This window comes from Geospiza fortis, unplaced genomic scaffold (assembly GCF_000277835.1).
Source record: "Geospiza fortis unplaced genomic scaffold, GeoFor_1.0 scaffold1303, whole genome shotgun sequence".
Lineage (NCBI taxonomy): Eukaryota > Metazoa > Chordata > Aves > Passeriformes > Thraupidae > Geospiza > Geospiza fortis.
In genome coordinates, this window is record NW_005054495.1 from 1,019,560 (window position 1) to 1,032,601 (window position 13,042).

At 36.8% G+C, this 13,042-nt stretch overlaps 1 protein-coding gene across 1 annotated transcript in view; it reads left to right on the top strand.

Moving 5' to 3' along the window:
• ENO4 (enolase 4) overlaps positions 1 to 13,042 on the top strand; it is a 58,430-nt gene that overhangs the window by 40,599 nt on the left and 4,789 nt on the right. The window contains 9 exon segments of the mRNA XM_014310191.2: positions 1,163 to 1,291; positions 2,499 to 2,689; positions 3,512 to 3,663; positions 5,289 to 5,452; positions 5,653 to 5,784; positions 7,295 to 7,360; positions 7,648 to 7,695; positions 9,513 to 9,680; positions 10,870 to 10,995. Of these exon segments, the coding sequence (XP_014165666.2) occupies positions 1,163 to 1,291; positions 2,499 to 2,689; positions 3,512 to 3,663; positions 5,289 to 5,452; positions 5,653 to 5,784; positions 7,295 to 7,360; positions 7,648 to 7,695; positions 9,513 to 9,680; positions 10,870 to 10,995 (1,176 nt within the window).

Here is a 13,042-nt window from a genome sequence, read left to right on the forward strand (position 1 = left end):
GCGGGGCGGGAGCAGGGCGGCCTCTCGGAGGGGCCGTGTGGGTGCCCGCTGTGCCCGCTGTGCCCGTGCCTTTGCCGTGCCCGTGTCCCCTCCCGGCCCTTGCCTTCAGCCAGGGCGTGCAGCGAGGAGCTCGGCGTCTCTGTGGTGGCAATTCGGTGTTTTGTCCCCTGGCCCGGGCAAGCATTGCCATGGTTCTGTGTTTGTGGCCCGTGGCAGCTGGGGGCTGTGCCGGCACATGTCCGCAGCAGCCGGGATTCTTGTCCTCTGCTGCTTGCTTGTCTCGACACAAAAAGTAGTCCACAGATGGACTAATATTTGTCCCTAACAAAGCTGCTGCTCAGCAGGGATGGCTGCCGGGCCAGCGGCGATAAGAGACTGGGTGCTGTTCATGCTGCAGCTGCTCGTGAAAGGCAAATGGGCCCCCACAGAAGGGTCAAAAATCAGACCAATTTTATCTGTTCCCACTTGGCAAAATACTTTTGACAGTAGTCATAATGAAACTTCAATTAGTGGCAATACTGGAATTGCTGATACTAGAATAGTGAGCAGCTCTCGGAAAAAAAGATTTCTAGTATAGTCTTTGATGGCAGAGTGGCTGTGGGATGGAAATATTTCATTCCATCTTACTCTGTTTCCTATCTCCATCATCAGTGGAAGGGACTGGAACTGGTAACACCTTTCCTTGCTTTGCTTGATAGTTGGCATGTTCCTCTTCTTCGTAGCCCTAAGTGTTTCGTACTTTTCCCACTTGATAACCCATGGTTTGGTGCTTCTCCAGTACTGGATTAAATAATGAAACTAGTTACGAAATATGTAGAAACCTCAGGTGAAAACATAATCCTTTTTCTAAACAACATTAGTGTTTATTAACTATGAGCACAGACTCAAAATGTATTGAGTTATGATAGTTCATCAGGCCCAATAAGGACCATGTTGGAAGAAGAATGAGGACTCTGCCTAGCAGAAGTCATGGTTTCCACTTTCTCACAGGGCTCAAAGCTTGCTGGAACATATAAATCATGGAATAATAGAATATACTGGGTTGGAAGAGACCCGTCATGGATTTGTTTAGTGGTGGATTTGATTCTAAGGTATTTCATGGAATAAAAGCCTCTTTGCCTGGAAATTGACTTTTAATTGGGTTCTTTCTCTTTCATTTAAGGCTAACTACTTTTCTAAATTTTCAAAAGCTCCAGTAATATGCAAATTAGTTGGAAGAAAAGTTATTGATGGAGTTGGTGAGCCAACATTAGAAGTGGAAATATATTGTACAGTTAAAAACTATGAGAAGGTATGAGCTGTTTCTTCTTGTTTTATTTATTTTACTAGGACAATATCTGAGAGAGGTACTATTCTTCTCACATCCCAACGTATGTTTTATTTTCCATCTTTATGTCAAGACATAAATCCCAGTTGAGTGTTGTAACTCTGAAAAAAAAGTGTAGTGAAAAGTTAGAGAGTGGCAGCAGCTATGAAAGCTTATTTTCCAGGAATTAGACAATATTTTGTGAGTGAGACCTGATGGTGTATCTCTGTATATTAATTATTTTTTCTATCTTAATGATCATGTAAGTTTTCCTTACACCCCATACTAACCTGATATGTTCACTTTTATTTCACCGTTTTCTTTAATTTTCAGATCTTTATATTTTTCTTTGTGTGACACTTTCAGAAAAATACAGCTGAAAAACAGTATGGATATAGGCACTTCTTTTACACTGAGCTAATAGGTTGATGTGGGTGACAGTAGAGTCAAACATACCCATTTAGCACCTGCAGTGCAGAATTGATGGCTCATCTCTTCCCCAACCTGAAATATTCAAACTATGTCTTTGCAGCTCTAGCTATTGTGGAGTAATTATTTCTACTTTCCCTCGCTTGAACTCTGGTTCACTTAATTCTTGAATTACATGTAACCTCATAGATATTCACAGGATATAAAGTTAATGCTGTTAATGGAGGCAACTGTGGGAAATTTGTAAATTATGTCTTCCTTTAAGTGAATTTTCTTAATATCATTTGTTGTTCATCAGTACAGAAAGATAGGTTTGAATTATCTAAGTAAGACAAAAGTAATTGATCATGAGGGATGGCATTAAGCATGAATGCTGATGAATCATGGTACAACAGGCTACCAACATCTGCAATAAAAAGTGTCCTAATGGCTGTATGGTCCTTAAAATAACTCCATTGTATTCTGATAGCATAAGGCAGATCTGTCAGAGGGGTTTTGCCTATGTACAGTTATAATTTTAGGTCAAAAAGCTTGAATAATGTCTGCAATTAACAAAGTATAAGAGCCTATAAAGAAGGTGCTGGATGAGAAAAGACAAATGGAGCAAATAGACTTGGTAATATGTACTTGTAGAGTTGGTAAGGACATACCTCTTAGTCTTTCAAAGGACATTTCCAAGTTAGAAATTAATCAGTGTTTTAACCCTTTTACATTGTTTTGGTGGGTTTGTTTTTTTGTTGTGTTTTTTGTTTTTTATTTCCAGAGGATTTGTTCCAGTGTGATGGCTACTCATTCTCAAATACCTGAAAATGCTTTACCTGAAACAATTGAAGCTGATGAGAGAGAAAGAAATGACTCTGTTTATACTGCTGTGGAATGGGTCAGTGACTCACTGAACACAATGTTAAGGGACTTGGATCCTACTGACCAGTGTCAGGCTGATAAGATCCTTGGGTAGGTCTTGCATATGATGAAAATTATTACATTTGAATAATTGAAATATTCACTATTAATTTATATTGCAATAAAAGACATGTAGAATATTCAATGTTTTCTACTTTTAAAAAAATATTTTTAGAATATAAGGTTTGTCTCAGACTCATTTCACTACATTATTGCCTGCTTTTCATAATTATGATATAAAAAGCATGCTGTTTTGGGCTCCAACACTGAACACAGGCTGTAGCAAGCAGACCTAATTGCCTTCCACATGCATTTGGGAAAACCTTGGTAAAGGGAATAAGGACTCAGTTGGTAAGTGAGTCAAAATAAGATTTTAATGCACTGTTTACACTACTTTATGTATCTCACATACTCAGTTTGCCTGAATTGGCTTTCTGTGACCCATGGGTGAAGATTTCACTTCATGCATGTAATTGAAATTCATTTCACCTCACTGTCTTAACCTAGGCCAGGCTGATGGATGTCATGAAGTTATGACAGGATCTGTTACTACCCATGCAAAGGAAATAAATCCTTCATGCTCAGACTGTCTGCTCAGAGCTGACTTTCAAACCAGAGTGATTTACAAAGCTTGTCCTAAGGTTTGCAATCCTTGTGGTCCTTTTTTGTTTAATCAGTGCTGCAGATGACTACCAAAAAAGAATGATATAATAAATTTATGGACTTCTCCAGCTTCACACAAGGAATCTATGGCAGTAGCTCAAATACAAGCACTTTTCTTCCTAGCATGTTCTTTGCCCTGCATCACATCTGTCTATATGTCGCATGTCTAACAAAATTTTGACCCAGTAATTTTTATGCATCCTCCCTCAGTGAATACTTTGCAAACAAGGTAGAAGAAAAAAAGGAAATTGAAAGGCAAGAAAAAGAAATAAGAGAGGAAGAAGAATCAGCAAAAGTCACTACTTCCCCTGCTTCATGCCGTTCAGCCGCGACACCTAAGCAAAAAAAGGGACGAAAACCAGGTTGTGCTTTATTTAATTTTAATATTTTCTGCAATACAGATATTGAAAAAGTTCCTAAAAGACACCCTGTCTCATGTTCAAAGGGTTTGGTTACTCTCTCCTGACCTTTTTGATCACAGCAGTTTCTGCAGTAAAATGAGGGAGGGGAAAATACAGTTTCCTCATCATTCACATGCATTAGTTGAACAGTTTCTGCCTTTGTTTTACTGTTGGTTTAGACAGGAGGTTATTATTCTTCAGAGTGAGGAATAAGAATGGAGGAGGATGCAAATGAAGAATGAAAATGATAAGGAAAGAAAAGGAAATCACAGAACTGAGTAGTAAAAAGGAAATAGAATTAAGATAGAAGCTGAAAACAATTGAAAGAGGAAGGAAAGTTTCCTTCTAACACTGAGAAAAGGAGGAAATACAGAGAAAAGCAAAAGAGAAAGAGAGAAGAGGGTGAGACAGGAATGAAGGGTAGTATAGAGTAAAAGGAAATAAGCAAACATCCTACTAGAGGAAAAAGGAAAAAATTATGTGAGACTAGAAAAACAAGGTAAAAATACACAGCCAAAATGAAACAACCCAAAGAAAAAACCACCATGTTATGTCCATCTATACATTAAACTCAGACAAAAAAGGGTTGTTGTCATTTGTTGGAAGGGCAGAAAATTTTGGCAAATTATTATTTCTTATCCGTTTACTTGCAAGTATCATATACTGTCAGTAAAAAACCTCCCACTTCATATGTTGGATGTGTGCACAGTAAGCTCACCTTTCACCTGAAATTTAACTTCTGCAGTTGTCAGGTCCATCCAGATATCATCATGGTGTATTTGATATTTGAGTCAAGCTTCTGCTGATACATCTATTATGTGTTTTCACTAATTGTGGCATTGGCTGTAATATTATTGTCAGACTTAGTACATGACTATTTGGAGCCAATATCAAACAGTTCCCAATGCAATGATTCTTGGGATTCAGATTGCTTATTGCAGCTCCAGCAGATGCTCCCTCTAAGTGTTCATGTAAGCACTGTAGGCAGTAAATAAATAAAACATAATGGGAACTGCTTGGTTTAAAGCATTTTGGACAAAGTTATTGTATCTGAAAGGGAAATAAATTCTTACGAAAATTTAATGTGTAATATTTAAAAGACCTGTTTTCTCTTTGGGAATTCCAATTGTAATAGGCCTGAAGTTTTTCTCACAGTCATTACTAGATGAAATCAAATGCTTGTACTCCCAATCAGGTTATAATGTAATCTGCAATTTTAATGCAAAATCTGAGCATTTAAGGAACACAATAAAGAAGATTGAAAACAATACTTTTGAAAGGAACCTGAAAAATGGTATAATGTTATTAGATTCAAACACAGATAAATAAAAATACATATTTAAGTGGCTGAAAGATCTCCAAAAGAAACAGACTTGAAATGCATTTGAAACCAGAGTGAGGACAGGTAGTCTTCTTACTTGTAAGGTCGTTCCATATAAAACAGCTGACAAAATTAAGTTTTTAAAAAATAAATTACTGTTTTTTAGTGCATTGAGTACACAGTGAATATTTACTCACATAACTCTGATCCACAAGCATATATTTAGCACCAAGAAAATGTTTAGCTACTACTCTCTGTGTTGTAGGAAAGAAGGTGTCAGAAGGTACTCCCATCTCACCTGCAGAGCCTGCTGAGCCAGTGCTGTGTGGCAGCTTGGCCATTGGGGGAACATCACTTGCCATAGCAAAGGCTGGGGCCACCATCAGCCGTGTCCCATTGTACTTACATACTGCACTGCTGAAACACAAGGTACATGGGGCTTTGGTCATTTGGTTTATTTCATCCCTGTTATCATAATTATTGCAGTTGTGACAGTGTTATTAAATTTGCCTCATAGAACACACCCTTAACACCATTGCCCGTGTTTGAATCCTGTACCACAACTCAAATATATAAGAAATTGTTCTGATTTTTACATTTTTATTTTCACCCGGCACTCCCAATTACAGGAGACACCTAAAGAAATTACTCTACCACTCCCAATGGTTACTGTGTTGTACTGTGAAAAAAATTCACCTACAAAACTGAAATTAGTCAAAGAAGTTATGCTTATACCACCAGTTGAGTTATCACTCCAGCAGGTACTGTTTCCTTTTTTTAAGTAAATGTATTCTATAGACATCATAATAACTACATATGTACATAAGCATATAGGTCTTTTCAATATAGTCCTTACAAACTATATTTTTCAGTTTTTGTTAGCTTAGAAAGTCAAAGTTTTACCAGATGTTAGTGCAGAATTCTAACACTAATAACATTAAATTAAGTAAAAAGATGATTTAAAAGAAGAACCATGAAGATTTAAGTTAAAAATGGATGTTTGTCCAAAGTTTTAACAAATGTTAGTGCAGAATTCTAACACTAATAACATTAAAGTAGGTAAAAAGATGATTTAAAAGAACCATGAAGATTTGAGTTAAAAATGGATGTTTGTATAGAGGAAAAAATCAGTGCATTGAAGAAGATGTCAAGGAATTGTGTTACACAATAATCGATTTTGCATTAGTAGATTATAAATATTACCAGTTATTTGATATAGCATACAAAACAACAAAACCCATAACAAATTCACAGGAAAGCAGGAAATATTTGGGAATAAGTTGCTTTAAAATGAAATTGTGACACTAGAAGGGAATACAAAGAGCAAGAAAGATGAGTGAGACAGATGGGATCAGCCCTCTCTCTTTTTGTTTAGCTATGGGTTGCAATAAAGAATGTATCTGCACAAGATGCCTCCATTAGGGCTGTGATTTCTACTTTGTGTGCTGCTGACCTGAACAAATAGCTGAGCTTGATTCTCTTTCTTTTTGCTTTTCCTTTAACTTTTCTGGATTGTCCCCCAGAGCTGTTAACAAGGTCCCTGATTCTGCCCCATTCAAAGCCAGGATGCTGCCCACTGCCCATGGCAGAGCAGCAAGGTGTTTGCTGCAGTGCAGAACTCAAAGCTGTTTGTCCTGTGTTGGTGCCAGCTGTGACTGACTTCTGCCCCCTTCAGTATTCCTGTACTGGCACCGTTTGAGGAAATCTGAAATGTCCTTTATGAAGTTCACACTCAACATTTACTAGCTCAGCTGAAAAGGAAAAAGAGCCTTGCGTTAAAAACAATGCATTCCTTTAATTGGAGCATCCCCCAATGTTTAAAATCAACATAGTGATTTTTTTTTCTTTTCCCCTGCTCCTTGGAAGTATTCTGAAGGTAAATGCACTCAATCTTGTCAGTTTAGGAAGTCTTAGGCAGAGCCACAATTGGGAGCAGGGATTATCACCTTCCCACTTCTCAGATATAGGTGCAGACCCAGATGTTTTTTACTTGTTAGATATCTGAAGGGCTGCTTTTGGGGAGGAGAGTGCTTTCCTTGACATCCCATAATCAAATATTCCTGCTCATTCCACTGCTACTAACCCTTTATTGTTGGACTTGACATTTTGTGGATGGAGAGATTGTGTTAAGGAGTCTGTAATGGTTTGAACTTTTTTGAAGACTTTATATTAAAATTTGCATTTAGAACGAGTGTTGTCTCTCTTCTGATTTAAGCTGCTAAAATGAATTAATATAACTTTCTTTTGAAGATTACTGTTGTTTAATTTCAGGGCATAGAAATAGTTCAGGAAATTCAGAAAGAAATGACAAGAAAGATGGAGTCTCCAGGCAAAACGGTACAATAAAAAATGTATTCTTACAGTGAGATGTACTTCATTTCATCTTTTACTACCCTTGTCCTTTCCTTTCCTTTCCTTTCCTTTCGTTTCGTTTCCTTTCCTTTCCTTTCCTTTCGTTTCGTTTCCTTTCCTTTCCTTTCCTTTCGTTTCGTTTCCTTTCCTTTCCTTTCCTTTCGTTTCGTTTCCTTTCCTTTCCTTTCCTTTCGTTTCGTTTCCTTTCCTTTCCTTTCCTTTCCCTTCCCTTCCCTTTGGAATTGATTTCTATCTTCTTTCACTCCCAACAGCCTGCTTCACGAGCAGACAGTAGGAAAGGAAAAGGGCAAAAACCTCAGGTAAGAAAAGAGATTTTATCTCTAAGCCTTCAACAAGGTATTAACAGCAGCAGGGAACTTAAAATGTTCTTAAGAAAGGAAGCATTAATCTACATCACCATTTTGGAAAGGTCAAGGCAAGACTTGTATATTCCAAATGCTCATATTTTACATAAAAATTTAAATTCTTCTGACTATACCTTCCCTTCGGGGGCAGAGAGGAAATAGGGAGAAATTTCTGGGATCTGATAATTTTTCTCAGATGGAAATCCTGGTAATTTATCCAAATGAGCATTTTGCAGGCCTGTGGCACCAGCAGAGAACTTTTGATTGTGTAGACCATAAAACTGTTACCTGTAAGATTTGTGGATTGTGCTGTTTCCCAACCCTGGGGGCATCACTCCCCTCTTTATCCTGCTGCATTCAGTTCCCAGGTCCAGTCTGAGGTTATAGATAATGGCAGATACAAACCAGTAGCTAAAGGGAAGCATTCACAATATTGCACAGGACATTATTTTATATGGCTCAAATGATCTTTTTTATCCCTTCAAAACTGGTAGTTTGTTGATGAGTTTTCCAAATAGTGGGATGGAAATGCCATGCAGGTTTTGCTCTTCATCCTGAGATGATTTAAATATTATCAGCTGAGAGTCATTATTGCTGGGAATATAAAAAGAAAGGATCAGCAAAAGCTTTCCTATTTTATTGTTGCTAAAACAACAAAAAACTCATTATCATGAAGGTGCTGGCCAATGTTTTCCTGGTGGGTAGTTTCCATATCAGTACCACAATATGTACAGCAATTATAAGGTAGAATATTTTTGTAAGATGTACACAAGGAAAAAATGCATTAGATTCTCTGAAAAAAATCCATTTATTTCAGTAGGAGAAAACTAAAGGAGACAGTAGTGAAACTGAATTTAAAACTGATAAAGGCACCATGTTAGTTGGAACTTTTTTGTGAGGGGAAAAAAGGAGAAATTACAAACTAGGCAGTGAAAAAGAACTTATTTAGGTTAAGGAAGTGAAAACTAGACAGAGAAAAATGTTTTTATACAGAAAAACAATGCTTTTAATAGAATGTAACAAGGCACAGCATATGGGCATCTTGAAAACCACATGAAACTGCAGATTTAACCTCCATCTGAAGTGCAGGAAGACTGCAGCATATTTTGCTGTCTATTGCTGCATCTTTATAATCCAAAATTTCCCAGACTTTAAAGTTAAAAATCAGTGTTTGGAAAACCTACAGAAAAACTGACAACAGAAGGAAATACATCAAATATTTGCTCAATACTTGCAAATGTGGCTGATGTCCAGCAATACTGTCCCTGAAGCAGACAAGTGTGTGCAGCTGGGCTGGAGGTATTTCCCCTCTATGAAATTTGTTCCTTCTAGAACTCTTGGGAGATTCTTGAGGTTTCTTGAGCACTCTCCAGAGTCAATATCAATGTTGTAGTTGAGAATTAATGAGTAAAAGCTATTTAAAAGTGGAGGACATGTTTTTGTGGAAAAGGATTGGTTCATAGCACCAGAGCATTTATGGCAACCCAGCACTTGTTAAGAGTGCCTTTAATATAATTTTTTAAACCAGTGCTAGCCACACAAGACCGAGATCTGCACTAGACATATTTCCAAGGACTATTGCTCTCTACTCATTAGCACTTGATAATCCCTCTTTCCTAGAGAATTGTCCTTAAAGCCACTAAGGAGATTTGTGAGAACAAATCTATAATTTGATGACTACATGCAGACTGAAATGACAATGAAAAAAAGCCCATAAATATGTATAATACCTATGTGTGTAAATAAAATTATTATTTTTGTTTTGCTTTCAGCCATCATCCTTAAAAAGAATATCACACTTAGGCTGCCTGATAACAGGATATGATAGTCTAGAACAAGTGCTACTCCAACTGCAAGCAGCTTGCAACAATTTAGGTCTGGAGCTGGGAACAGACCTGTACTTAGCAATAAATTGTGCTGCTCATGAATTAATGGATTATGTAAGTTATTTTTCAATTTCGATTTTCTTGGGTTTTAAAATAAATGTAACTGTTAGTTAACATTATTATTATTATGTTCCAGACTCACCTACAAGCTCCTAACTGATTTTTTTAAGGTAGCAATCAAGCAAACAGAAATAATTATCTCTGCATTTATAAATTCTGCCTGAATCTGCTTGTTTTTCCATTATATTAAGCTACATCTCTTGTTTTCTTCAAACTATCCTAACATTTGCTTGTATTTTTACTATGGTGTGTTTATATACACATTAGTGGCCATCTCATTGTGCATCAACATTATGTTTTAATACCAGTTTTTTAATGTTTTTATTTGACAAAAACCTATCTCCTGACCAAGTTTTACAGTTCTTGCCCCTTATTCCAAGATCAATCAGGTTTTTTTTTCTAAGCAGAAAAAGGAACTTCCAATTCCATTTAGTCCCTCATGAGCTTTTGTGTGTTGGGATGTTCTGTAGTGCCAAAGCTTCCAATACCAATATCTTTTGTGAAAGCAGTTGCTCTCCTGGCTGTGACATCTGTGTCCTATACCAGAATGTGCAAAATCTTAACCATTGAATTACCAGTAATTCTGTAACTTTCTGTTATTGAAATGTCAGAGCCGCTAAAGCAGTGGAAATCCTGGCACAGTTTTACAGCGTGCCCTTAAAATTCCTCCCAGGCTGCAGTTTGTGCTTCCCAGAATGATGAGACTGGTTTTAAATGAGTCTATTTTTTTTTTAAAGGGGAAAGAAGGAGTATCTTGGTTTTGGTCACTGAGAGTGCACTCCTTGCCCCAGCCATATTTTCTTCATGAAAATGAGGAGAAAAAAATCCCTTTTTTTTTTAAAGAGAAAAAAATGAGATTTTTTTCCATACGAGATTCAATAAAAATGTCAAATATTGCTAACTTCATGCTGCAATTGTGTCAAACTGGCAGCATTGCCTAGAAAATGCAGAAATAGATCTCTTCCTTTGGCAGTGGCATTGTTCAGAGCCTTTGCCATGAGCCCACTGGAACCCACGGTGTCACTTTAGGCAGAGTTTTCTGTAACTCAGACACAGGGTGGGGCAGATGAGTGAATGCCTCCTGACTGAAGCACACACAGCCCCTGCCTTCACAGAGATGGGTACACTCTGCTTTTCAGGGTCCTAATTCCTTCTCCTTCATGCTTTTTACTTTGCTTCCTAGGATAAAGGAAAATACGAAATACTCACTGGAACATTCAAAAGTCCTGATGAAATGGTTGCCATGTATGTGGAAATGATTAAGAATTTTCCTTTTATTATTGCATTAATAGATCCCTTAAGAAAAGAGGTAAGATACCACAGTGCAGTCCTTTAAAAACTGGTGGTACTGTTCAGTGGCGTATCACTGACCTTTTCTCATTTTTACAAAACATGTAAAATACAAAGCTTCTGATTTTCAAGTTTTTAAGCACAAAAACATCACTAGAAAATACATCTAACAATTTCTTTGAATATATTTTTTGGCAATATCCAGATTTTTCAGTACTTTTTACATAATTTCTGATGGAAAATCCTGACAGAATACAGTCAGTGCACATACCTTAAAGAATTACAAGAATTTGCTTTTTTAAATCTGATTCTACTTGCTAAACCACTGTTATTTTGATTACATTTTCCTCTTTATGTACACTATTCAAATTATAAGGTGAAATTGTAAAATTTAAGTGTATTACAAAAAATTGATGTGCAATGCAATGTTATATTAAGCTGGAGAAGCAAACATTTGAACATTGTTGTATATCCTGCCAAAAAAACACTAGAATATGTTATTGCTGCAGTTCTTTGTGATGGATATTTATAACCAAAGTCCTGTCACTGGCAGCTTTGCTCAGCAGAGTTTTTCAGGTGGGAGTAAGACACTTCTGTGATCAAAGTTAGAGGAGTTAATTAGTGTGGCCAATCAACTACAACAATAAAGCACTATAATATTAAGCATGTTATCAAGCTGTAGATGGATAAAAGAGATTGTATAACTTCAAATATTCACATTTATACATGAGGTTAAATTTCCATGCGTTAATAAAAACTTAATTGCTGCAGAACCTACAATTTTAGACTGAGATTCTGCAGTTGCACAACTTAAAATTTGCTCTTGGTGTCAAATTTCACTTTATCTTCTTAAAAATAAATATAGAGAGTTCATTTTCATGAGCAAAACACAAAGACTGTGATTGAAGGGAGAAGCAAAGTGGTGTTGGCTCTGTGAATATGCCCAGTGCCTGAATCAGTAATTCTAAAACTGATGAACTGCAAAATCCGTCTGATTTTGTCTTTAACTGGAACTTTAAAAGTTCATTTTTTGAAAAACTGTGTTTGGTATTACCTCACTCTGGTTAGCCTTGCTTCCCTGTGTTGTTTCAGTCTGACTCCCTGAATTACCTCGTTCCAAAACACCAGGTCATTCCCCACTCCTGCCAGGGCTGCAAACTTCCTTGAGAATTCTTATGGAGGAAAATATGTGCAAGATGAGAATCAGCGGGAGAATTACAGCACACAGTGCAGGGCAGTTGGGAACAGAGTACAGAGTTAAGGGAAATGCCTCTCCTCCTCCTCCTCCTCCTCCTCCTCCCGAATCTCCAAGGTTTACCTATGCCACATCTTTGCCCCTGATAATCAGATCCTTGAGGATTAGTTCTGGTACCAATTCAATAATTCATTGCCAGACACCAGACCACTTTGGTGTTAAAATTTGAAACATTTGTTCTGGTGTCAAAAACTTCATTTCCTCTTATGCACAGGCTTGAAATCCATACAGGAATGGCACCTGATGTTGATTGCAAGTACATAAGTACAAAAAACTGATCCACAGACCAAGAATAGCAGAATTATGAAGTAGAGATGTTTTTAATGTGAGAACTTTGCATTCTGTGGACACAGAGCAAGCAAATTAATTCGTACATTTCTTCTTTCAAATTCTTTACATATCCTTGTCCTTTATTTAGCCTGGACCATGTAGCATGTGGACAATGCATTAAAATAAAGAAACAAAGACCCTGAAAAAATGGAGCTTTGCTAGAAAAGAGAGCATTGTATTCCTCTGTTCCCTATGGGTCCTGCCATTGAGTCTATGTCTCCTGTTCATTATTTTACATTCAAACAACTATGACACTTGAAATATAACACAAAAATGAGTCATTTGAATAAAACAATAAAAATTATTTTGTGTTCCATCAAAATGAAATAAATTTCAGTAGAAAAATCAAAATAGCAGACCCCTACACTTAATTTAATTTAAATATTTTAACTATATTTTGTGCAAATAGTGTTGATTAATTTCAGATTAAAATTTATTTTTTCTAGCAAAATCTTAAAACTCAAGGAAAATCCAAGTGGTA